Here is a 26180-nt window from a genome sequence, read left to right as displayed (position 1 = left end):
TCTGTGGTCCGTCCTTCAAAGTTGAGGAAATGCAGTTCACATCTAGAAGATTTTTAACCCTGAGTTTGTTCTGTGTTTCAGTCTCTGAGTTAGAAATACCACCCAAACTGCCAAGGAAATGTAGAAAAAGAAAAACAAAGCTGGGGGCATCACGTTGCCTGATTTCAAGCTCTATTACAAGGCCGTGATCACCAAGACAGCATGGTACTGGCACAAAAACAGACACATAGATCAATGGAACAGAGTAGAGAGCCCAGATATGGCCCCTCAACTCTGTGGTAAACTAACCTTCGACAAAGCAGGAAAGAATGTCCAATGGGGAAAAAAAAATCTCTTCAATATATGGTGCTTGGAAAATTGGACAGCTATATACAGAAGAATGAAATTCGACCATTCTCTTACACCATACACAAAGATAAACTCTAAATGGATGCAAGACCTCAGTGTGAGACAGGAATCCATCAATGTCCTACAGAATATTGGCAGTAACCTCTTCAACATCGGCCACAGCAACTTTTTTCAAGACATGTCTCCAAAAGCAAGTGAAACAAAATCAAAATGAATTTTGGGGACTTCATCAAGATAAAAAGCTTTTGCACAGCAAAGGAGACAGTCAATAAAACAAAGAGGCAACCCACAGAATGGGAGAAGATACTCACAAATGACCCTATGGATAAAGGGCTGGTATCTAAGATCCATAAAGAACTCCTCAAACTCAACACTCAAAAAACAAATAATCCAGTCAAAGAAGGGGCAGAAGACATGAGCAGATACTTCTCCAAAGACACACGAATGGCTAACAGACAATGAAAAAATGTTCAACATCACTAGCCATCAGAGCAATTCAAATCAAAACCACACTGAGATACCACCTTACAGCAGTTAGAATGGCCAAAATTGACAAGGCAGGAAATGGCAGGTGTTGGAGAGGATGTAGAGAAAGAGAAACCCTCTTACACTGTTGGTGGGAATGCAAGCTGGTGTAGCCTCTCTGGAAGACAGCACGGAGGTTCCTCAGGAAGTTAAAAATAGAGCTACCCTACGACCCGGCAATTGCACTACTGGGTATTTACCCTGAAGGTACAGATGTAGTAAAAAGAAGGGGCATGTGCACCCCAATATTCATAGCAACAATGTCCGTAATAGTCAAACTGTAGAAGGAGCTGAGATGCCCTTCAACAGATGAATGGATAAAGAAGATGTGGTCCATATATACAATGGAGTATTATGCCTCCCAAGGATGAATACCCAACTTTTATATCAACATGGACAGGACTGGAGAACCTTATGCTGAGTGAAATAAATCAAGCAGAGAGAGTCGATTATCATATGGTTTCACTTACCTGTGGAACATACGGAATAGCATGGAGGATATTAGGAGAAGGAGGGAAAAAATGAAGGAGGGGAAATCAGAGAGGGAGAGGAACCATGAGAAACTATGGACTCCGGGAATCCAACTGAGGGTTTGGGGGAGGGGGTATTAGGGAGGGTGCATATTGCGTGGAGCACTGGGTGTTGTCTGCAAACAATGAATCACAAAAGGAAAGAAAGAGAGAAAGGGAGGAAGGCGAGAAAGAAAAAAGAGAAGAGAAAAGAAAAGAAATGAAATACCATCAGAGCAACCCGGATTCTCTCTAGTTGCTGATTACAGTGAGTCCTGGATGGCAGTGGTCGGCATCTTTGCATTTGAATCTGATTGTGCCTTACAAGCAGTGTGATCATTGGCAGGTTCCGTAACTCCTCCCAGCCTCAGTGTTCTTAGCTGCAAAATGGCTCTGATAACGGACACTGCCCACAGAACTATCCCTAGGACAGAAAGGAATGATGCCCACATGGGCCTCAAGACGGCGCGTGGCACACGGTGAAGGACCGCTCTTTCCAGCTCCCGTTAGCCCTGCTTATTTCTCGTGCTGCTGCGCGCCGCGGGCTCTCCCTGCAGCAGTGATGCTCTTGGGTGAATGGCTGCAGTCAGGCTTGTCCACGCATTCTCATCAAGAAGTAGGACATCTAGACTCGGTAGAGATCTTGGGGAAGAAAGGTAAAGGTTTTAATAACACCTTACTTTTAGGAGAAACTTGGGAAAAAATCATCTTTCAGGTTTTCGTTAGCGGCAGTGTCTTTTCACTGAAAAGCGTGGTAGTGTGATGGCTCAGAAAGTCTATTTTGATTTCATTAGGCACAGTTTGGAAAGGAAAAATGGTCCTTTACCTCCGTCCATTATATGCGGTGTGCTGCATATTTTCTCTTGGTTAAAGTCTGTTTTAGAAGCAGAAACGTCTTTTTAAAGAGAAACAGTCTTCTGCATTGTAGGCAAATTTAGATAAAGGCAAACGCACCTTTAGAAGGAAATAGTGTCTGTGTTTTGCTGACCGAATTTAGGTAAAGTGTAGCTACTTTGGTCCAGCTGGGATCTAACTACAGCTGACCCTTGAACAAGATGGGCTTGAAGTGTGTGGGTCCAACTTAGGCAAGATTTTTTTTTTTTTTTTTTTTGGATAAATGCAGTACAGTACTATAAATGTGGTTTCTCTTCCCTGTTTTTTTTTTTTTTAAGATTTTATTTATTTATTTGACAGACAGAGATCACAGGTAGGCAGAGAGAGAGGAGGAAGCAGGCTCCCTGCTGAGCATAGAGCCCAATGCAGGGCTCGATCCCAGGACCCTGGGATCATGACCTGAGCCGAAGGCAGAGGCTTTAACCCACTGAGCCACCCAGGCGCCCCCCCTATTTTTCTTACTAACATTTTTTTCTCCTGCTTTCTGTATTGTAGCAATACAGTAGATACTACATATACAGTATAACTCATCGGCTCTGTTATCAGCAAGGCTTCTAGCCGACGGGAGGCTACTGGTAGGTAAGTCTGGGGGAACTCATAAATATGTGGATTTTTGGCTGTGTGGGGGTTGGTGTCCCTGACCCCCATGTTGTTCACGGATCAGCTGTCACCTGTATCACTAAACGATAACCCATGACCTCGAGAAAGCGTTACAAGGTGGCAGCACATCTTGGGGACCTTGGTGGTGGCACCTTACCCTTAGAAGGTCCTCAACAGCAGGTCCAACACAGCCCCAGCAGACGGCTTGAGGCTTCGGCAGCTCTATTTGGCAAGTGGCCCAGGGACACTGGGCCCATCCATGAGCTGGAGAGACCATCCATGGGGGGCGGGGGGGGCGGAGGGGCAGATGGCAGGAGAAAGCCGGGCTTAGAGTTTAAAGACCTGACTCGAACACTAGTGCCATTGCTGTCCGCATGGCGTTCAGTATATCTGTTTCCTTATCCATGAACTGGGGACAATACCCCTCCCCAGGTATCACAAGGCTGGAAGGAGAGACTTCACAGGAGCTCCCCCTCCAGCCTTCGGGGACTGAAGATGCCCGTGTCTGGGCAGTAGTGGCCTGTGGTGCTTCGGTGGAGGCAGGGGGAGGGGGGAGGATTACAGAGGTGGGAGGGGGTGAGCAGCTGCCTCGCGCTAGCCCCCCATCCTGTGATGAGAGGAGCCCACCTAGGGCTCAGGGGCATAGTAACTTGAAACAAGCCAGTCAAAACAGCAGTTTAACATTTTACTAAATCAATTCACACAAATTCCAAATTGCAAATATAATTAAGGACAACAGATTCTGTTCTGCCTTTTAAATCTTTCATTTTCAAATCCATCATTAAGACAAAAAGTAAACAAAAATTAAGTCTGCTGCAAATTCATGATTTTTCTTCTTGAGGAAAAAAAAAGAACATTATTGTAAAAAGAACGCCACTGGGTGTACAATAAAGCACCACGACACACGGTTACAAAACAGGCTTCCTGGATTCGGCCACAGATAGAAGACACTGCTCTCCCCGCTGCTCTGCGTCAAGCAGGATTTCATTAAAATAAAACTATAAAATCTCCTAGGTTACACTAAAGTCAGACACGGTCTGGAACACAGTGCTTAACAACAGTAATGCCAACTATCAGTGCTAACGTAAAAACATTTTAGAAGGTCAAAAACAATTAAACTGGAAACCAAAACCTTATTTTCCCTAGATGAGCAAAATTGGAAATGAAAGGGTCCTGCCTCCCAACAGGAGTGATGGGGAATTTTCGTTCTTTCTTTCAGATCGGAGGCAGGGGCACGGCGCGGGCTGGCTCTGTTGCTCCTCAGCCTAGTTGGCGTCCAGCTTGGCCATTTCCTGTACGTAGATGCCTATACTCTCGCTGTCAAAAAGCACGAAATACACCGTCTTGATGGAAGAGGACATTGTTGACACGAAGTAGCTGGAGATGGCCTTCAGGATCAGCTGAGCTGCTGTCTGCTTTGGAAAACCATTCCTGCAGGAGAGAAAAGCACTCAGCAACCAGAGAGATGATGACTGCCACGGCCCTGCCTCATGCTCCCTCCCTCCCAGAGGCCCCCGAGGCCGAGGCCATGTGCCCTGCTTTGCCTCCTGTTGCCTTAATGCCCCTGGCAGAGACAGAGGGCTGTGGGATCCTGTGGCTGCTCGTACACAGGCCTGAGAAAGGCCCGTGCCTGCCACACCCCGGAACGACAAGTGTGCAGAGAACTGTGACCTTCAGGAGGATGTCCCATGTGCCCTCAGAAGGGACACACCAGGCTTTCTGAGAGCAACCAGCTGATGGGCAGGATCTGCGTGTGAGGCATTAAGTCTCCCAAGGGTAAGTCGAGCTCCTGTTTCTCCTCGCAGCATCACCGTGACTAGCATGGGGCCTGGCGCATTGCTGTGGGTCACAGTCCGTGGGACAGTGGGACGCTGGAGCTTCTCCAGGGGTGGGGATGTGTGTGTGTGGGGGACTGTTCTTCATGCCCACAGGCAGAAGGACTCCATCCCTCACATGGGCCTGAGACCTCACAGTACCAGGGCTGCTGGCCTGGAATGCCTCCCAGGACACACCAGCTCATACCACCCAAAGGCCAAGGCCCAGGGGAGCTGCGGGTGCAGGGAACAACTCCTGGCCCAGGAGGCCTCTGCATCTTGAGGGGCAGCATCCGAGTCTCCAAGCCAAATGGCTGTGAATTCACACCTATTTCCGCTTGTGACGAATGCCCAGTGGCAACTGCAGAGATAGGTGTGCAGAATTCTCAAGAATTGCAAATGAGGTCTAAAAAGACTGACACCACTTGCTCCAAGGGTGCCTTAGGCTGTTTCTGGTCAACTCTGCAGGCACAAGACCCAGGTGACCCGGGACAGCAGCAGGAACGGAGCAGCTTGCCGAGTCTGGCAGAAATCATGCAGGCTTTGGAGCCGGGGGGCCCTGGGCCCAGATCCTCAGCAAAGAGTACCTGGGGTGAGTCTGGGGCCCATTTTCATGGGGTTTCTTTGTTCTTTAGCAGGTCTACAACCTTCAAACGCCCCTGAGCGTGGGCACTGTTGGTAGCCTGAGTGCTGGGCCGGCCTGCCAGCTCTGGCTGCACTTCTTCAGATGGGGAACCTGCTGCCAGGTAAGAAGTTCTCTATTGCATAAGACACGGGATCTCTTGTAGTGCTCTGAGCCTTCCTCACTCAGTGTCTGGGAGTTCTGAACCACCTTAGGACCCCGAGCAGCTCAGAGCTACTGGTGAAAATCACTCTGGTGACCCACTTTGCATCAAACAGGGCTTTGCCCAGCTTTGAAGATGAATCCCCAGTAACTTCTAGATGCTTCACAATGAAGCTTGTTCTTAGCAGAGAAGGGCTGTCACCCAGGGCACATTCCCAGCCTGTGCAGAGTGGCCTTTCGTGGTAGTGGGGTGTGAGCAATCCCTCACAGCAGGGCCCCCCTTCCTCAGCCCCACGACGCGCCCACAGGAGAGCCCGCACACGCCACCCTGCCCGCGAGGCTGAGGGAAGAGCGGCACAGGCGTGCCAGCCAGGGTGGTGCCGTCAGGCCCAGGTTGCTCTGGAGCCGACCCCGGTGCTTGGTCTACCAGCACAGGAGGAAGGGCGACCAGCAGGTGGGCAGGGATGGAGGGTGGTGGAGACCATGCGGAATGAAGGGTTTTGCTGGGAGTGGGGACAACTGGGACCCCCACGGCAGGTCATTCCCCTGCCACCTGTCATCCCCTCTCAGATCTGCGACTCATCTGGGGAGGCAGCTGTTCTCGCACCTGACAGGCCCTGACAGTTGAGTTTTTGCCGCATAGGTTGCCCCCAACAAGGCACATGTTGGCAAGTGCTTGAGGACCTAAACTTAAGCTTCCGTTTGGGGGAGGGGGTGCTGGGGGCAGGCGTCTGCAGTGAGGACATTCCCAGGGACCTGTGTTGACATGAGTGTTGGGGCAAGTCCACCTCGCACCTGCTGGGGGTGCATGACTGCTTACGGGCTGCCCCTCACCTGGTCCTGCTGGCTTTTGTGCAGATACAGGGTCATGGGGTCACTGGAATAAGGGGTCACCCTTCTGAGGGTCTCCCTAAGAGCAAATATTTATTTTCCTGTTGTAAATTCAGCTGCTGCCCAAAGGGGATGCCAAATGACAGCCCCTCCGTTCATCCCTGGTGAGAAAAGCCTGAGGCAGCGGCAGCCTGCGGCCGGTTCTGCAGGAGTGGGGAGCTCGAGGAAGCTGCGGCAGCACAGGGAGGAGCCGGGCTCCAGCCAGGGGAACGCTGAGGGCTGCTGGACCACGCAGAGCTTCGTGTGTGGACATGGCTGGTGGGGGTGAACAGGGCCATGAGGAGTTGATCTCAGCCCTGGAAGTCTGGCTCCCCACAGCGAGGGCTCCCTCTGTCTGTCTCTGCATCGCAGCCGCAGGGGATGCTGGGCTCCAGTGAGGATCTGTAGAATGTCCCTGCAGTCTGCTGAGGGGCTGGATGGCTGCAGCCGCCCTCCTCTCGCGCTGGCCCAGCCTGCCAGCCCGGGGGCACAGTTCTGTCGGCTGCCCTCACCCACACTGTGGCTGCTGTGTCCGAGCTGGGTGACAGATGGGGCCGTGCAGATACTCTGGCTCCTCGGCTCTTGCTGACCAAAAGCACGTCTGTCACTCCTGCCGGACTCCCGCCCTTTCCCCTTTCAGACACAGGCCTTCTCCTCTAGCTTTCCATCCCCTTCCGCTCTAGACTCCTGAGAAGGGCTGTGTGACGGTCAGTGAGGGAACATTCTTTTTCGTCCCCCTGTATCAACCGTTCTCCATTTTTGCCGGTCTCAGCATTGCAATGGGCTTGTCCACACGCAGGGTGCTGGGCTCCCCCTGGCAAGTTCGACTCAGCAGGTCCAGGGAACGCGTTCTTCTCCTGTAGCCTGCATAGGCGTTTTAATCTGAGCTCACATGGTGGGCCCCATGGTGAAGATCCTCTAAGTGCGGGAGAAAGGTGGGGGTCCAAGTTGTCAGGCCTGGCAGGCCCTACAGCTTACAGAACAGGGGCTGCTGTCCACTCTGAAGCTCACTGCTGGGTACGGGGGAATCGCAGTTGTTTCCAGAAACACCTCCCATTGACAAGCCTGTCTCTCTGTCGCAGGCAGCCACAGCCTCTAGAAGGACGCTAGCCACAGGACTGCTGCTGCTCCAGACTGCACAGGGCACCGGTAAGAGCTTTCCTTATGTTCTCAGGGTTGCGTGGTGGCTTTGCAGAGCCACAGTTCAAAGTATTTGTGGCAAAACAGAATGTCAAAGTGGCTGCTCCCACAGGACCGCCATAGGTGCCAGGTCCTGTGCCCACACATTGGGGGCAGCTGTGGCACATGCAGTGGCCCTCCACTCTTCTGGGCCGGGCAGCTGCCCAGGGTGTGAGTCCAGGCCCTGCCCCTGGAGCTCGCTGCCCATCCAGGGCAGTGGGCTGGGGCATCCATGCACCTGCTGGCCCAGGAGTCTGGGAGTGGTGAGCAAGAACCACGCAGGAGGTCCTCTTTCACTCCCCGTATCTAACCAGCGGGAAGTCTTGCACGGGCTTCAGGAAGGCTCACGGTGTGGGAAGCTGCCTTCCCCTCAGGCCCCACAACAGTGCTGGTCTCTGCACCTTCCTGGGCTGATGGGGCAGCCTTAGGCCCTCAGAAAGCTGCTGGCAGGTCTGCGATGCCTAGTCATTCTAGAGAGAGGAGGGGCCGCTGGCACGCACAGTGTGGCAGGGGCCAGCTTCAGGAGACCAACAGCCTGTGGGGTCTTGCTCCTCTCCTGGCTTCCTGGCTGCTTGTGTTCCCTACTGGTTGTTTTTCTGTAATAGCCCTCCCAGCCTGGCCAAACCTTTGGTCTCCTCCCCAGCTCTGGCCTGTTGCCCCTGTTGACAGTCACTTTATCTGTCTTCTGGAAAAGACCAGAGACCATCCCTCTCACCCCAAGATACCGCAGAACAAGAGGGGGTTGGGGCTTCTGTTCTGGTGTCAGATTGGGGTGTGAATCCCAGCTGCCCTGGGGCATTAACCTGTCCAAGCATTGTGGGTACTTGGGTGCCAGCTGGTGATGCCCGGGGTGCTGCTGCTCCCCACAGGCAGGTGTAGCCTCCGGGCCCCACTCAAGCCCTATGGGGCCTGTTAGGGGCTGCGAGTCCAGCAAGGTCCTTAAGTTACTCTGCAGCCAGTGCTTTCGACCTGGAGCAGACTAAGGAGACGGCTGAGCTTCCCCTGAAGTCATTCCGATTGTCTTGGACAGCCCTTCCCAGGGTCCTGGGCATCAGCTTCCCTAGACTGGGGCAAGTGGACCACAGGGGCTGCTGTGATCTGGCACCCTTTGGGCCAGCCTGGTCAGGGATGGAGGGGGCTCCGTATTGGTTGTCTTTCCATCCCACCTGGATGGCAGGGGTTCTGGGCTCACCAGGGCCACATCAGAGAAGAGGGTTTCGTTCCTCTAGCACTGCTGAGTCCCCACCTTTGATGGGGGATCGCCAAGCATCCCTGTTATTGGGAAGCTCCCCTGTGGGGCTGGCAGGCATACAGGAGGGATTCTAGGCCAGGAGCAGTGTTGAGCAGGTTGATCAGGGACGCTGGAGACTCTTGTGCAGAGAGGCTGTGTCCTGGGAGATGGAAAAGTCCAGGCCAACTTTCTGGAGGAGACCGTCTGGGAGCTTGCCTTGGAAGGCAGGGTAGGATCAAAGGTGGATTCTAGATGGATTCTGTGCTGGACCAGTCCACCGGTCTATCTTGGCAGTCTAGAAAAGGGTAGGGCTGGATGGCACGGAAGGTTTGGTGATGCTGGGAAAGTGTGTGTGCCCACGTGTCGTCACTCTGCTGCCAGGATTAGGTCTCCTGCACCCTGTGCTACTGGGTCTTTCTAGGCATGGAGATGGGCCAGGGAGCACAGCCAGCCCGCTGTGGCCTGTTACTTCTCTCTCTCCAGGGTATTTTTGCTTGAGGCTACTAAGTAATTCTCCCCATTTGGTTTGGTTCTGTCCTATTTATCTTCTAAGGCTGGTGGTTCCCAGGGTGGAAGGAGGCTGATGTCTAGGCCCAGGCAGGTCAGGGAATTCCAAAGTGGGGTTTCCAAAGTTCCCTAAAATCCACTCCTGTAGAGAGTGCTCAAGCAGTGGGACAATCATCTGCTGACCAACTGGAACAGAAGGAAGGGGTTCCATGTGCCTCATTTCAGCAGCACTGACGCAAAGGACTTCCCCTCAAATTCTGGCTCTACCCAGTCTAAGCTGTGGCACCTCAGGTACGTGTGTTAACCCCTCTCAGCTTCTGTTTTTTTCATTTGGTTTTGTTTGTATGGACTTAATGCCAGTGCTCACCGGGTTGGGTTGTGGGGAGATAATGTAGATCAGGAGTTTTGCACAGGGCCTGGGACTCAAGCAATGCCCATAAGTGGGAGCTTGAGAAAAACAAACTGGCGGTTCTTTTAAGCTCATAAACCTAAGCAGAGTTTAATCAAGGCCCCAAAGTACCTCTTCTCTTTATACTATGCCCCCCAGAGATGGGTTGCCCTCAAATGTCCAACAGAGTTGGGGTATCCGTAAATACTGTGACCGCAGTGCCCAGGGACTGGATGTCCAGAGGCCAGAGGTGGTGATCCTGAGGCCAGCCATGGCCTCCAGTGGGCTCAACTGCTTGGCAGTGGGGCCAGCGGGCTGAGGGTAGGCATTCACGGCTTCAGTCATCCTGCACGGGCTGAGAGAAAGGGCTCCTGCTGCTCTTTACCAATGTATTTACATTTCTATACTGTGGGGGTTTTTTAATGTGTCTTTTTTTTTAATTTTTTAAATTTATTTTCAGTGTAACAGTATTGTTTTTGCACCACACCCAGTGCTCCATGCATTCTGTGCCCTCTCCAATACCCACCACCTGGTTCCCCCAACCTCCCACCCCCCGCCTCTTGAAACCCCTCAGATTGTTTTTCAGAGTCCATAGTCTCTCATGATTCACCTCCCCTTCCAATTTCCCTCAACTCCCTTCTCCTAACTCCCCTTGTCCTCCATGTTATTTGCTATGCTCCACAAATAAGTGAAACCGTATGATAATTGACTCTCTCTGCTTGACTTATTTCACTCAGCATAATCTCTTCCAGTCCCATCCATGTTGCTACAAAAGTTGGGTATTCATCCTTTCTGATGGAGGCATAATACTCCATAGTGTATACGGACCACATCTTCCTTATCCATTCGTCCGTTGAAGGGCATCTTGGTTCTTTCCACAGTTTGGCGACCGTGGCCATTGCTCCTATAAACATTGGGGTACAGATGGCCCTTCTTTTCACTACATCTGTATCTTTGGGGTAAATACCCAGTAGTGCAATTGCAGGGTCATAGGGAAGCTCTATTTTTAATTTCTTGAGGAATCTCCACACTGTTCTCCAAAGTGGCTGCACCAACTTGCATTCCCACCAACAGTGTAAGAGGGTTCCCCTTTCTCCACATCCCCTCCAACACATGTTGTTTCCTGTCTTACTAATTTTGGCCATTCTAACTGGTGTAAGGTGGTATCTCAGTGTGGTTTTAATTGGTTTTAATGGCTACTGATGATGAACATTTTTTCATGTGTCTGATAGCCATTTGTATGTCTTCATTGGAGAAGTGTCTGTTCTTATCTTCTGCCCATTTTTTGATATGATTGTTTGTGTGTGTTGAGTTTGAGGAGTTCTTTATAGATCCTGGATATCAACCTTTTGTCTGTACTGTCATTTGCAAATATCTTCTCCCATTCCGAGGGTTGCCTCTTTTTTTTTGTTGACTGTTTCCTTTGCTGTGCAGAAGCTTTTGATTTTGATGAAGGAGACAAAAGCGAAAATGAACTTTTGGGACTTCATCAAAATCAAAAGCTTCTGCATTTCTATACTGTTTTAATTCTGCCATGATTTTTCTGCCAGAGACTGTGGATGCCAAAAACAAAGTGTTTTATTTCCCCTCCTGAAACCCACGATTTATGGGCCGGCTCTGGTGTAATCCCAGTCTCTGTTCAGGAAAGAGAGGGCTGCCGTCTACGTGGCTCCGTGGGGCCAGGGGCTGCACACACGTGTTCACCTTGGGCATTCTGCCCTCTTGAAAGCTTTCAACTGATTATTTTTAAAAACTTTTTACTCTGTGAAAATTGTAGAGAATTATTTTAGGCTTCAATTAAAAGTTCCCAATACCCACATGAAAGAACATGAAATCACTGCCTCCAATAAAGGCTCCTATTGCTGCTTTCTTCAGAAGCACCTTTCGTCAGTGGAGATCCAAGTGCATCTGAAGCACTAATTGAGCCTCGGAGCTGTCTGTGAGGAAAGGCCGTCCCCAGAGCCCCCTCCCTGATAAGGCAGGCCAGAGAGGCTAACTCATTCAGCAAAGGTCCCACAGCGGCACAGTGCCCAAGAACAGACCATTTGTCAGAGGGAGACCCAGGGGGTCCCAGTCTGAGGACACAGGAAGCCTGTCCCAGGCTAGCAAGCTCTGTCACTGGCGGTGTGGGACCCTGGTGAGGAGAGTGCCATTACAAGGCCTGCCCAAGGTGGAAACAGCAAACTGCTCTCTCTGTCCTCCTCGTGGGTTGGGAAGAGGAGTGCTCTGAAAAGAGGAGCTTCCTAGAAAAGCGAGGAAGGAGTCTGAGGAGCAATAATCAGGCTCTCCCAGCGCAGCCTATGGGGCCCAGGGAAGTCAGCGTGGTGTCGTCACACAGTCCTGCCTTCCTGGGGCACTGGGAGGAGCTGACGGCAGACACCCAGGGAGCTGCACAGTCTGGATGGGATGCCCTAGGTGCAGCCATGGCCAAGACAGAGCCCAGGGTTGGGGTCTCTGTTGGGCCCAAGATGTCCACACTTCAGCCTCTGCAGGCCCGTTTCCCTTGGCTTCGGTGCCCAATCCAGACTGTGAGCCTTCCAGGACGACCCCGTGACAGGCTCTGCAGCCTGCTGTTACATTCCCAAAGCCCTCTCCCTTCTCAGAGTGCCTCGGATGCTACTAGTGCACACAGCATCTGTCGGGGCTTGCTCAGGGCTGGGAGGTCAGCTGGGCCCAGCCCTGTTTCATGGTTACTTAAGTGCCCACTCCAGCGCACCCCTCCTGAGCTTGACAGCAAGACGGGGAGACAGAGGCAGAGTGCGCAGGTCTGGGGGAGGGGAAGGACGCTTGGGAAAAAAGGTGAGAGGCCGAGAATAGTGCAGTGGTGGGAGGGCACCCTCCGCACAAGCATCCCAGCATTCATACCTGCCCTGTCTGCCCCACTCACTCCACACCTGGGCCTCTGTCCTGCACAGTTCACTGTCTCGGCACACCCTGAGCTCGCTTCCCATGCATCTACTGTGATACTGAAAATTTTCTGCTGGCCTCAGGCTTTCTGTCTCATGGTTACTTAAGTGCCATGAGGTCTGCTGGCCTCAGGCTTTCAGCACATCCACTAACGACATCACAAGCCAAGTGTCCTTACCTGCCACTGCCAATAGATGGGAACGCGATGGACTTGAGCTTCTTATCATCGGCCAGGGCCAAGCAGTTCTTCACTGTCTTTTCCAGAAGTTCCTCACACTTGTCTGCACCCCAGACAGGACTGTTACAGTGGATCACAAACTTGGCCGGCAGGCCATGGCCTGCGCTGACAGCAGCTGGAGAGAACGAAACAGAAACAGTGAGGTCCATCCCTCTGCAAGGCTCACGGCACCTGATGCCCAACCCAGAGCCCTCTGGAGGCTGCTCCCCAACTAGACGTTTTAGGCAAGACATTGGGCCATGGCCCACCCTTGGAAAGTTGGCGTCAGTATCCATCACCACCAGGTATTTTAGCCAAGATGACAGCGAGCTCTCTCTGTACCCTCCCAGAGACAGAGCCTGGAGCACCTCACTCAACCGAGTATGTCAGCAGCCTCAAATGTGCCTTTTGGGGTCTCCAAGCCCCAGTTAGTCAGGGGACTCATGTACAGATAATGACAACGTAGCTAGATTGCCCCGGCACAGTTTAGGAAAAAAGCAACAGGAAAGCAGCTCTGGTCCATGAACCACTAAGCACCATGACAGACAGCTCTAGAGCTGCCTCTTTTCCCTCACTGACCCCCTCAATGTGGACAGAACTCAGCTCTTCTTCCACGATGCTATTTTCCAGTCCTGCAAGAGCCACTTTGTCTACCTCTCCATGTCCACACCACAGCCAGCTCTTGCCCTCAGGCTCTCCCCCTTGTCAGATCCAGAGAGCCTGGCCTCCAGTGTGTTCCCCACCCCAGCCAGGGTGGCATGTCAGCGCGGGGTCTCCCAGAGCAGGTTCTGCAACTCCCATCCCCCAAGACACACCACAGAGCCGGTAGTTCTGGGTCCACGGGTAGTGAGTACTGCCTGCTCTGTTTCCGCACGGGAGCAAAGGGAGGCCTCCACATGCCGAGGGACAACCGTCCTCATGGCTGATACAACCTGTCACGGTAGGTTGTGACACTACTAGAGACCAGGAGAGCATGATGTGTGGGTGGTGTCTCACGGAGCAGTAGCAACAGCCCAGCAAAGTTACAGGTCTGCTTCTGAGTCTTGGCTCTGCTCCCTGACTGACTGGAGAACCCTGGGAGGAAGTGCTGATCTCTGGCAATGAGAGACTGGGGTCTGTCCCTGGGAGAAGTCACAGCCACATGTCATGCGGGAAAAGACTGAAGAAAACATCCTTACAGGGATCACCTTTGGACAGTGGGGAAGGGCTGTGTTTTATACTACCTTTCTATGTTTCAAAGTGCCTTAAAACATCTTGTAAAATAGATGCTAATACCAAGAACAAAAGGAGTTATTAAAACAGACAGACACGTTGTTAGCCTTGCTAAATGTAGTGGGTTTGCCTCCGCTGTGTGTCAGGTGTCACTAGCTGACCTGGGTGAGTGGTAGCACCAGGACTGCCCCTTGTCACAGCTCTACCCAAGGGTCACCCAAGGGAAGAACCTCCAGGCCGGTGCAGAGAAGGGCCAGGAAGGGACTGAGGAGAGGCCAGGAGCCCCTGGCTGGGTAGTTAATAATGCAAGCTCCTCCCTTGTCCCATATGGCATTTTGGTGGCAATACCTAGAAGGGCTTGGAAATGCCCTGTACCCTGATGCCATCCCCCTTTGACCACCTCACGCACCAGAATCCAGGCCAGCAGCAGGAAGAAGGACCTGATTCTAGCTCTTAGCAATCCTTCTCCCTACACCAGATTCCAAGTCATTTTCTTATCCCACCTTTTCTTAGAGGTGGGACTGGCAAATGGAGAATGTCTCTTGTCTTGCCCGTCAGAAACACAGATGGCTGAATGGAAAGGACTCATTTGCATGTCTCCCTCGCACTTCTGCAGATGGCTCAGTATCACTGTCGACAAGTCTCGACTCTTAGCTTTGCCAAACTCGGCTGCTCTAATTCCTTAAAATGTGAGGTCTAGGCATCAAACATTCAAAAGCTATTTTGAGCAATAAGGAAAAAAGTGGAAGGGCACATTGTACAACCCTTAAGCTCCTCCTGACAGTTTGCATGTGCTAAGCCCAAGTCATAAAGCTGACAGGTGTCCCTGTGGCTCCGGCTCGGAGACAGGTGCCTGTGGTCATGCACTTCTCAATTCCAAGACGCCTCAGAACCCTGTTCTCCTGATGTGGCATGAACCACACCCGGATAAGTAGGGTGCCTCCCCAGCTCACCTCCAGCGACTTCCAAAGGCCCATTCTTTTTTCGGAGCTCCAGAACCGCTTCCACAAACTCCTTACCACCTTTCTTCTCCAGCGTGTTTCCTAGACAAGGACAGGGTGAGGTCAGACAATCATCCTTGCATCTTGGGGCACAGACAGACACTCAGCATGTCAGGTGATTACAGACTTCAAATGATCTGACCAGCTAAATCTCCATATGGCTGCAAAACACGAACTAAGCCTTGGTGAGGTTATCAAAGTGACACTTGCAAAGGACCCACCACTGGCCAATTGCCCGAGTGGTCATTGCTGTCCCACATTTTGACTTGGAGTCAACGGAGATGGGCTGGAGATGGGAGGGACATGGGACAAGCCTGTTGCTTGCAAGCGTGCCTGTCCTACATGCTTTTCCTTGCTGTGAGAAACCAGATGGTGCTGGCTTTGGAGGCTCAGGCCTCCACTAGATTTTCTTGTCCCTGAGGAGAACCCCCAAATAGGGAGGCTATAGGGAAAGCATACCATGCTCCTATGAGGGAGCCAGGTCTGCCCTTGGCAGCAGGCCCAGAAGAAAGCATTCAGATTTGGTCACCTCTGGACTGGCATTATTACCATGCTTCGTTCCTATTTTGCAGCTTTAGCTTCATATGTGAATACAAAAAAAAAAAAAAAAAAAGAAGAGAAAAGGAAAAAAATGGCCTCAGACAGTATTTCCTTCTTCACACTCATGACTCAGAATCACTTTAGGTAAAGGAAGGCAACATCAGAAGCAGAGCTTAAAGGCGAGCTTGTACCCCATGGAAGGTGACCGACTGTTCGGGGCCAGATTGCCAGGATTAAATCCAGTGGAGGTAGGCAGCCCCTCTTCTTGAGCTGGGGGTCCTGCTGAGCGTTCAGTTCCTGCTGCGAAGGCGGGTGCCCACATGAGATGGCCAGCGTCTACGTGGCCTGCAGCTTACAGGCCCACAGCGTTCTGAACGAGTGACCACATCCTCCTCTCAGGTTTGGCCAGAATGGGGTCTCAGTCTTCCTTAAGCTCTGATTCGTCAGTTTTGCACATTTTAAAGTACTTTTCCTCACAAGAGGATGAAATACTCCCCTTAAGATTCACCGTTTATCTTGGAAAATTCTCAGTTGCACTTGGCACGCTGTGATACGTGTCACTCAGTACATCAGAGCACACCAGCCCAAATTCTCTTTGGATTCTTCACCCTCTCGTGACTAGGTCTGTTTATCTGAGACGGACCTGCCTCCCAGGCAGACTGGCCATGGAGGAGCGAACTAATCCCAGGAAGTATTGGGAAGGGAGAGCACGCAGCCCGGGCACCATCCCCCATCAGCACCGGGGCCAATGGCAGGCACTGACCAGCTGGCAGCAGGTCTGGGGGGTATGAATGCATATGACCAGCAGGCCTGTCACCACCCCACCCCGCCCAGGGCACTCTCAGATGTCCAGAAGAAGGGAGAGATTAGCATGTGGGATGCTGGGGAGGGAGCCAGCATCCCACATTAGCTCAGCTGATACCCTCACGCCTGCGCTGGTCTTGGAAAGCAGTCACGGATGCTTTAAATGGCAGAGGAATCGGGAAGGAAAATACATCCACTCCAAAGACTTCCATCCGCTGGCTGTGGCAGCTGCTGTGCATTTCTGACCAAGACCAGCATCACGGAAGGTGGAGGAACAGGCATGAGGGAGCAGGGTCGGGCCTCACAGTCCCATCCACCCTGCAGGAAGTGCAGGCTCTGAGGATACCCCCAGGGGAGTGAGGCCCAATTAGGGGATCACTCAGAAGATCATGCAACGGAGAAAAAGTAATCTTTAAGTCTGAATCTGCTGGGTCCCAAACACTGCTGCCCACCGCACCTGGTCTGGCCTTCCCTGCTGACCCGTTCTCCAGCTCCAGGGAGGGAAAACAAAGCTGCTCCAAGCGGAGCTATGTTAGGTCTGCATTCTCTATCAAATACTCTTTGGGGGAAAACTGAGAAATTTGGAAGGTAAAATAAAATCCGTACTATATTCAAACTAACAACTCCTTTCTAAAGCATATAGTATTAAGAAAATGGGCTGATGTATTATTAAAGGTGCTTTATCTTAGGAAGAGCGTTTACTTTAAAATTTTTACTTGTAATTAAATCTGGCTTTAATTAGAAGTGAAACTTGCAAGTTAAAAATACACTCAATGCAATTCCCAAACTTAAAGATTGAAACCCTAGGTTGCAGGCATTCACCGCGGTCAGGACCGGACCCCTACACACACATAGGTATGCACATGTTCATGTAGACACACGTGTACTTTGTAACAAGAAACAGGCCCATTTCAAGTGTATTGTCAACACTCATCATGGAAGACTCTTGCTTTTTAGGCTCCACTTCAGGGTTAATCATAGTAAAGCAATTGGCTTCTTTGCCCCCAAGCATAAACATGTGTTACTCCCATGAGAACAAGAACATTATTTCATGCTCAGAAAGCAGGCATAAGTATCAGTGTTCAAAACAGCCTAAGCGAAAATTTAGGCTTGGACAAATGTCAGGCTAAGCCTGTGGTCTATTTCACTGTTAGAAAGAACTGTGATGGGTAAGAGTTAATCACGGGGCTAAGCATTCCTGCACTGGCATTCCTTCTTCCAGCAGTCTCGGGTCTCAGGAATTCACACCCAGGGAAGAAATGGAGTGACCGTGTCCTAGCTTCTGCTTTTCCCCTCTCGCACATCAAAGTGGGAGCTGGTACCAATTGAGACCATGGATGAATCTGGTTTGTCATTATTTTTGGAAATGTCAAAGGTAGATGGGTTCAGTACTAGTCTGGACTGGTTCACTAGAAACAGCACTGAGATGGGCTTTGGAAGACCTGGGTTCTGGCACAGTCACTTGGGGTCCTCCTCAGCCAGTAAAGCTGTCTGGACCAGGTGAGGTGCCTGCCAGCTGTGACAGTGTTCATGAGCGATGTGCCACATGACCTTGGCTGAGCTCTGGGGGCCAGGTGACGGATAGGTCACCGAGGCTAATAGTGCCTCCCCTGCCCGTCTCAGTGGGCTGAGGGCAAGTATCTCACAGGGCAAAGTATTAGCACGGTCACGATTCCAAAGACACCAGTTGTGATCACGGTTCTGGAAGGATTAGGTTCCTTGCATGTTACCCCAGAACTGGCTCCTGCCCCCATCTCAAAGCCTCCAGCTGTACCTCTGGGCATCGTGAATCCTGCTGACCACACACCTTCCACATCAAAGAAAGTCCCTTTCCCTTCTCCTTGGGACTGGGAGAGATACTTTTGCAGGGAAAGCTTGCTTATTTCCATCTCGTCCCAAGTCCTGGACGGCAGGGTGAACCCAGGTCTTAGTCACTCCTGGCAGAAAGATAAGCTCTTCTCTTTACTGTTTATTTTCCTCCAAATAAGTACTTCCCTCCCATCGAGTTTTCTTTGATTAAGAAAAGGAGTATCTTTCTCTTAAGCTGCCTGACTTAGGAGCTCTTAAACTCCTCCAACATCTTGTGAAAGTGGAGTTTAATTGCCTGCAGCCTGATTTCATTTTGGCCTGGAGGCCTTGGCAAATCCCGACTTCCCAGCCAGTGTGTCTTTTCCATCCATGTCCCAGATCCAAAATGCCCAGGAGAGTAATCAGCCCAAATCGCAGTGGCTAGGGCAGACTGGGAACGGCAGGCTTTGCTGGTGACGCTTAACAGAGCTGGACAGCCTCAGGCTGCTAACACTGTTTGCACTTCAGTGTCTGGGACACTCAGGAAAATCCCAGGAGCCTCGGCCTGCAGGCTGACTGCACTTTTGCCCTGTATTAGAAAGGGCACTGCTTTAGGAAGTGATGTTCAAATCTACCACCAGCATGCTGTGCTCTGCTGGGGACAAGCACAGCTAGCTACTGGCCAAATCCTAGGTGCATGTGAGGGTGAGACCAGACAGGAAGCACCCATCATAGGGCAGGCACAGACCCAGGTGCCTCTCATTGTGATCACTCTTTCATCAATAGGGAAACTGAGGCACTGAGGACTTAAGTTCCTTGCCTAGTCCTCCTAACCACGAAACGGCAAGGCTGGGATTTAAGCCCCTTCCACCTAGCTCTAACCCTGTGCCTTCCTGCCAAAACATCCAGATGCCCGGACCTCACCGAAGTAGGCTTGGCAGCCGCTCGGCCCATCTCCCTGGCAGCTGAATCCAGGGTGAACCCAGTCTCCAACAAAGCTGCGCCTCGTGAAGCAAATGCAGAAAGGACGCTGCTGAACCAGTTTCCAAACCAGAAGTGTGCCCATCTGTCTGGGAGCTGTGGGAGGCACCCTGGCGGACAGCTAGCTGTCGATTTCTCGTGGTCACAGCCCAGGGACGGGAGACCTCGGGAAGGTCAGGACGGCTGGAAGTGTGAAATGAATGCAGCCCTGCATAGCTGTCAAAGGATCAAGCTGTCTGCGGCGGCCGACTGACCATGCACACACACACTCGGCAGCACCCGGCTAGGCATTACCTACTTCACCACCGGTGTAGAAGTCAGTGTTTGTCGGGTGAACGACAGCATCACTGTCGATCGAGGCAATGTCAGCCTGTACAACTTGCAACTATAACAGGTAAACAAATGTATATCAACTGTGTTGGACCGAGACCCACGCACAGGCACATTTACTAAGGCCCAATGGCAGGGCTGGCCTACCTGGTCGATTCCAACATATGAGCCCAAGGGGCAATCAGTCCACGAAGTGTGCGCACATGTGGATGGGGGTGAGGAAGAGGAGGAGGAGGAGGAGGAATATCAAATGTGACATGTTTAAATTAAACATTTGAATGACATGTCCAAAAAAAGAGAAACACACACATGAGATCATTTCCAAAGATTAAAAGAAAGAACAAAACAACGAATGCCCCATTTCACTTCGCAAAAGCCTCTAAAACTGGCACCCCATTGAGAAGACTACTAAAAACATGGCATCTGTTTTAAAAAAAATGTGGACTATCAGGCCAACCACAATGACAAGTTTCTCCATTTTGTCGGCAGCAACATTCAGAGCAGGGGTTTTAGTCTTAGGGCATGCATCGTTTTGTCCGCCTTTGAGGGCCATCTCTTGAAAACCAAGAAAACAGTATGTGTGCATAGAAAACTGCCTTTATCTTCCCCCTCAATGGGTAAAAATATTTTTTCAGGTTTGCCGTTTATTCTAGCCAATCTTATTTTCATGTATTTTACATATAAAAACATACTTTAGGTTTGATCCCTGCCTTTTCTAGTTTATGGCCTTTTTTTTTTTTTCTTAAAGAAAATATCTGCATGAAGAAAGTATATGGGTGGAAAATAAGTTTGGGCAGGGCATTCTTGAGTCCCTGTTCTCATGTTTCCAGCCCACAATTATATCTGGTTTGCGAGGATTGGGCCCAGGCTCTAGAATGAGCATCTCTGCTGGTAAGAGATGCTGCTACCTGACACAGTGGAAACTGTGGAAACAAGGTGGAAACAAAAGGCTTCAAAAACATACCTAGGTCAGCATCAGGCAAGAGGCTGCCTCAGTGGGCATTAGCTCATCTGCTGCGCCTGGCAAGGCTCACAGCTAGGAAGACAGGAGCCTTCACTGAGCCCCTGAGCGGACAGTTCCTCTGTGCAAACATCAAGCCACAGACTGGGACACCTGAGCAGTACCTCTTCCCTTGCCCTGAGCTGGGCAGACACCATAGCTCTGGGGCAGAGCTTTCCTCTGTAGGAACTCCCTCAGAGATGTTCAATATTATCCTCTAATCAAATAATTCACGAAGTTGGCATGCAGTCATATACTGTTTTCGGTCATAGGAAATGCTGAGTAGGTGGTAAATTTGGGGGAAACCAATTTGCTGGTGGATTAAAGCCAATGATGAACCGATGCAGTTTAATTGGCTCTTCAATTCAGTCTAAGCTTTGTCATTTCTAATTAAGGCTTAAATGGAGAAACTATCATTTTGTAGCAACCTGAGGTTTTTCAGTTCTAAAAAAAAAAACAAACACATTTTTTAAAAATCCCTCCCAGGTAACCAGCAGTCAGTATGATCATTATGGAAGAGAATTTAGATAGCAGTATATTGACCAACCAGGGAAAGTAGCCAATTGCACTTAATGAAACATCATCAGATCACTTCCATTTGAAATGGCTTGGCGTGAGTAAACATTCGGGGTTTATCCTCAAATGTCCATCTTGGATTTGGGAATTTGGCTTGACCCCCTGAAGTTTGAGAAGATGAAAAGCCTAAATTCTGGGCTCCATAACTTTTCATCTGACAGCTGGCGGTGCCAAACCCCATCCCCAATTACCTAGGTCATCTTTAAGGTCAATGTCAGCATTGGTAGGATTGATTATGGCCTCCACCTCAAAGCCGGCTAAATTACTGATTTCACTGTGAATAAGGTTCAGCTGAAAAGAAAAGCATGAGGTGGGAAATAACAGGACAGCCGGGAAGTCACAGAGAAGTGAGCCTTGGGATACAGATGGAGGACAGGGAACACTCCAGCTGTCTTGGGTGCAGAGGGGGATGGGGAGTCGCTGGCTAAAACGAATCCGTTTCAGACAAGACTCAAGTGCTGCTCAGGATGCTGGAAGGAAGCAAGCTAGGCTGAGGGTCCAGGACCTGCTGGGTGAGGCTCGGGGTAAAAGGGAGGCATAAGCCATGTGGACTGGTAGATCCACTTCCCCTTGAAGAAACAAAGTAACAGCAGCTATCAGGACCCAGAATCAGAGTGTTCACTGCCGGGGGTGGGAGGGCGGTATATGTGACCTCCTCTTTGAGCCCCAGGATGGTACACAAGTCCTAGCTGGTTTGGGAAAGCCCTAGGAGCTCTGCCATTCTCCTCCAAGTGGTCATGGTCTTTCAGGGTGTCTCCCTCACCCTGCCTCCTGGCTGACCCCTGCCCTGCTCAGAGATGGCCAAGAGCGAGATGGTCTATGGCTTAGTAACATCTAATTTTACGTGCCTATTAGTCACGTAATACCAAAGTTCTAGTAAAGGACAGGACGAGAAAGAGCTGCTCTCCTGCGAGACGGTGGCCCTTCAAGAGTTGCACTTTGCTGAGCCCCTCTGGGTCAAGTATTTCCTCTAGTTTCATGAGCACAAAACCAACTGGCTTTTTTTTGAAGAGTCACTGAATGGGTTCCCTCCTCACAGATAGCCCATTGCTATAGGAACCCTCTGGCTGAAGAGAAGCCCTGAATTCTAGATTCAGCTGTCAGAAGGGGAAGAGGACTTAGCTGGCCCAGGACCACTGTGCAGGGTCCTACTCTCTCCCCTCCTGTTCTTACATACCAGTGCCTGAAGCAAAGTGCGCTCGCTGGCTTGCTCTCTCTCTCTCTCTCTCTCTCTCTGTAACGATGCTTATCTTTCAGTGACATGAATTCCCCTCAGCTGCAGCAAAGAGCGATGCCTAAGCAGCCCCCAGAGGAGCCGGTGCCTGGGATCAACTGTGCCCGGGGCTGGATGAGCAGCCCGCAGCCGCAGGGCCCAGCAGGGCAGGAGCTGAGGTGCACACTCGGACGAGAGGGCCATACGCAGACGCTTGGCAGGGAGGCTCCTGGCAACTTCGCTTCAAGGCACTGAACTGCTGGGGCCAAATGTTTTGTTGAAAACAAAACCAAACAGAAAACCTGACACTCTCTAAGCACCAGAAATATAAACCCACATTTCTCATTCCCAGAAGCACTCAGTAGATTATCAAAAAAAAAAAAAAAAAAAGGACCCACTTAAGCCAAAACTCATCCTCTGTGAGAAAGCACTTGGGGAAATAAATCTGGTCCTACGCTGGGCTGGGGAAAGACTCAGCCAGGCCCTGCCACAGGGCAATCGGCTCCCTTTCTAGTTAGGCCTGGAAGGTAGAAGAGGAACAGGTTTTCTCCACAGGGACTTCCTGGGGTCTGGGGGCTTTAGTGGACTGCCAACATCCCCAAAGCTGGAGGAAGCCCACCGGTGGGGGGGAGGTCTCACAGAGCACAGCTGTCTGCACTACAGGCTCTGAGGCTGGGACAGTGGCAGAGAAGAGACCAGGGTGAGGGGCTAAGTGCTGTGTTCAGGAAGAAGGGGTGTGGGTGGGCACAGACAGAAGGGGGAGGGGGCGCTCCAGGAAGGCAAGTGAATGGGTCAGGATTCAGGATAAGTTAGAGGGTTTGATCATGATATGTAAGTACTGCATCTTTGAATCTAACTTTAAGCAAATGCTGTTTACAAAAACTCAAGCTAATATTCCCTGCCTCCCACCCAAAAAAAACCCACCCCCAAATCCTACACTATGAAGTAGCAGGAGGTTGTTGAGGATGAAGGGAAAGGAGGAAAAAGGGAAAGCACCACTTGATTTGGTGTGGTATGGAGGAGGATACTTGGAAAGGACTATGAGTTTGCTTTCCTGTTTGTTTAAAAATATGTATGTTCAAATCCTTAAAATTCACACTACTTTTCCCCAACGGTATAGATGCTTCTGAACTTAATTTGTAATCACCTCATTGGAAAACCAGCTATTTCCATGGGCTCTGATTCAGCTAGCAGGGAAGACCCCAGAAGACTATCTCTGACTCTGCCTGGGGAATGGGATCTCTGGAGAAACTTGGGGGGGTGGGGGAAGAGGGGTGGCAGGGAGCTTCCAAACAAATTCCTTGGAGAATTCCCAGTTCCCTCTGGACTCCTCATCTTCCTGACAAGAGGGGTCCCACTCTTGGAAGTCCAGACCGCTGCACCGCAGGGAGCCACTACCACCAGCCAGGAGAACTCACGGCTAAGGGAGGACTGTCTCACTCTCCCCTATGCCTGACTCTTGCTTTTCTGCCTATGCTGGGCAGCAGGCTCAGCACTGGTCCAGGCTGAGGGTCTGAGCTGCAGAACAGTTTTGGTACGGTTAAATATATTGAAGTATTTGTTAAAAACCACCTCTGGACTATAAAGCATGTGTTTCCGGTGGGGGGATTACTCTGTGTATATCTGCGAGAGGAAGGGGTGGGGAGGGGAAAGGACAAGCCGGGGCAGGCACTCTGGAAAGACAAATGGGTAACCAGCTTGGCTTGGGCAGGCAGGCCCATGGACAGAAGCCAACAGTGAAATGGTCAAGAACAAAGGCCACAGCTCCTATGGACAGGAGAAGAAACCCCGTGAGCATGACATACAAATAGGCCATGCGTGCAGCGGACTGACAAGGATCCTGTGGTCCGGTGGCTATGCACAGATTGGCCTGGCAGGACCAGGAAAGATGGCCTGTCCTAGGAAGTCCTATCCCCTCCTCCCCTAGAGACAAGATCTCTGCACAGCTGCGCATATTCTCATATTAAGTCTGATTCTCTGAGAGGTGGGGCGTAGGGAGGAGGGTTACTGATGATTTCAGAATTTGAAAAAGGTCACTACTCCCCTATCTCATCACTGGAAATTATGGAAAAACAAGTTTTAATCCACAGTATGGGGAATTTAAAATATCCGAAGATTATTGGCCACTGTTAAGAGTGACCAAGGGGGACTTCCAGTTACAGAGCAGGAGAGGGTCCTACGTGACTGTGGGACTGGAAGAAGGGGACTTAGCCCGTGTCCTACAAGACCCTTCCACTTCTGGGCCCTGATTACTCTCCATTGGCTCTACTACAGCCAGTGTCCCCCTCTATTATGCCCACTTCTTCCCTCTACTGCTTGTTTTCTACTCATGACTGAACTCATTACTAGAAGCTCCTAGAAGGCAGAGTGTGGCTGACTCTTAGCCCCGAGTGCCACACAATGCCTGAGATGGTGCTCAGGTTGCTAGAGGGACACGGAGTTGAACTTGAATGTCAAGCCTCCTAACAACTCTGAGGTGAAATGGCCATCTCCCTTCTCTTAAAGTAGGGCTAACAGAAATGCCAGAGCTCGGGACCTGGGCCCTTGGCCTGGCTTGGACCTGAGGTAGCTCAGGGCCAACCTGGCCTTCTGGAAGGGAAGGCTGGCCCCCATCACTTACAGCAGGTCAGGTGGCCTGCCAGTGATAGGGAAGGAGCCATGGCTTGGAACTACTAGACAGACATGTGGGCTATGCCTTGACATTACCTACTTGGCTTACAGGAACCCTATTTATATATATATATATATAGTCAAAAACTCAATTTTAGGAAATGAATGTATTTGATAAACAGTATCTGAGTGACACGTTGGATCTAGCCTATAATTTTCAATTTTGGTGTCTCTCATGGCCTCATGATAGGCAAGGAAGGGAGAAGAATGACCAGCTGCATTTCCTTGTGCTAGCCTACAAAATGTCACTCTTGTCCTGACCCCAAAGTCCATTTCAACCAAGGTAGATGGAAAGGGTGAGGTGTTCCACAAAACTGTTTGTAGCCCCTGATGGAGAACTACGTTTTCTCCATGGCCCACGCCTGCCCTGCCTCTGGGATGAAGGGGCTTCTTTATCTGTGCTCTGCTGCCTACCCTGCACACCCTTCAGGTCTCCCAAAGGTCTGGAGGTGGCATCTGGTGCGTCTCTGGCTAGAACCTGTCACACAAAGAGAAGGACACAGGCAGGCCCTGCTGGAGGCCCAGGAGCTAAGCCAGCACTGTTCAGCCATAGGGTAGAAAGAGAGCGTCAACCCCTCCCTCCTCACTGCTGCTTTCTTCGCTCCCTCTCTCCTGACACTGTGCCAGCCCCTGCGAGTCAGGTGTATGTGTCTGGAGGGAGAACACCCATGGTACCCCGCCCCCCACCTTCAGTGGCCTACAGGGCTGTGGCTCCGATCCTAACGGTCTGGGGGCGGCCTGGAGACTCACTCGTAGCCTCCTCATGCTGCCTTCCCTACTCCTTCAAATAATAATGACCCTTCCAAGAAAGCCTTACATCATTTACTGCCACTGACCCAGATTTCTAGAAGTACACCCTGGAAGAAATTTTTTGGCAATAAAACCGTCAGGTTTTTAAATCTCTGAAAGGAAGCTGTGAATCTCTGTTGAACCACAAAGCAAAAACATGTGGTGGATTCAGATTCACAGAACCATCTCCTTTTTTAAAACAACTCATCAACAATGTGTGTGAACACTGGATAAAAGCAGAGTCACGAGGACGATTACTCCTGAGACTTGATCATCAACAATAACAAGATCCCAGCCTCCTCAACCCTGGGCTGGCTTCTCCTGAGAGTAGCTTAGCAACCGGGCCTGGCAGGGCCAGGCAGATCACCCTATTACCTTTCTCTACTATCACTTGCTTGCAAGAGTCAAGCCTCGGTTTCACTGTCACAGATGGGAAAACAAGATTCAAAGAATACCGGGCACTCTATGGTCTTCGTTCTGGGGTACCCTTCTTAGGACATTTC

General features: G+C 50.9%; 1 protein-coding gene across 5 annotated transcripts in view; it reads right to left on the bottom strand.

Moving 5' to 3' along the window:
• Positions 1-3547: 3547 nt before the first annotated feature.
• The window catches only part of LOC116586549 (core histone macro-H2A.1), a 74568-nt gene continuing 51935 nt past the window's right edge, over positions 3548-26180 (bottom strand). For 3 of the 5 annotated variants that reach the window (XM_032336664.1, XM_032336666.1, XM_032336665.1), the window contains exons 6-9: positions 21197-21296; positions 14939-15028; positions 12735-12909; positions 3548-4307 (exon numbers count right to left, since the gene is read on the bottom strand). In XM_032336664.1, coding sequence (XP_032192555.1) covers positions 4142-4307; positions 12735-12909; positions 14939-15028; positions 21197-21296 — 531 coding nt within the window. In that variant the 3' untranslated portion in view covers positions 3548-4141. Of the gene's footprint in view, positions 4308-12734; positions 12910-14938; positions 15029-19393; positions 19485-21196; positions 21297-26180 lie in introns of all 5 variants that reach the window. The other 2 variants (XM_032336667.1, XM_032336668.1) reach the window with 1 other exon arrangement.

Source organism: Mustela erminea, chromosome 3 (genome assembly GCF_009829155.1).
Source record: "Mustela erminea isolate mMusErm1 chromosome 3, mMusErm1.Pri, whole genome shotgun sequence".
Lineage (NCBI taxonomy): Eukaryota > Metazoa > Chordata > Mammalia > Carnivora > Mustelidae > Mustela > Mustela erminea.
This window is presented reverse-complemented; position numbering and strand designations above follow the sequence as displayed.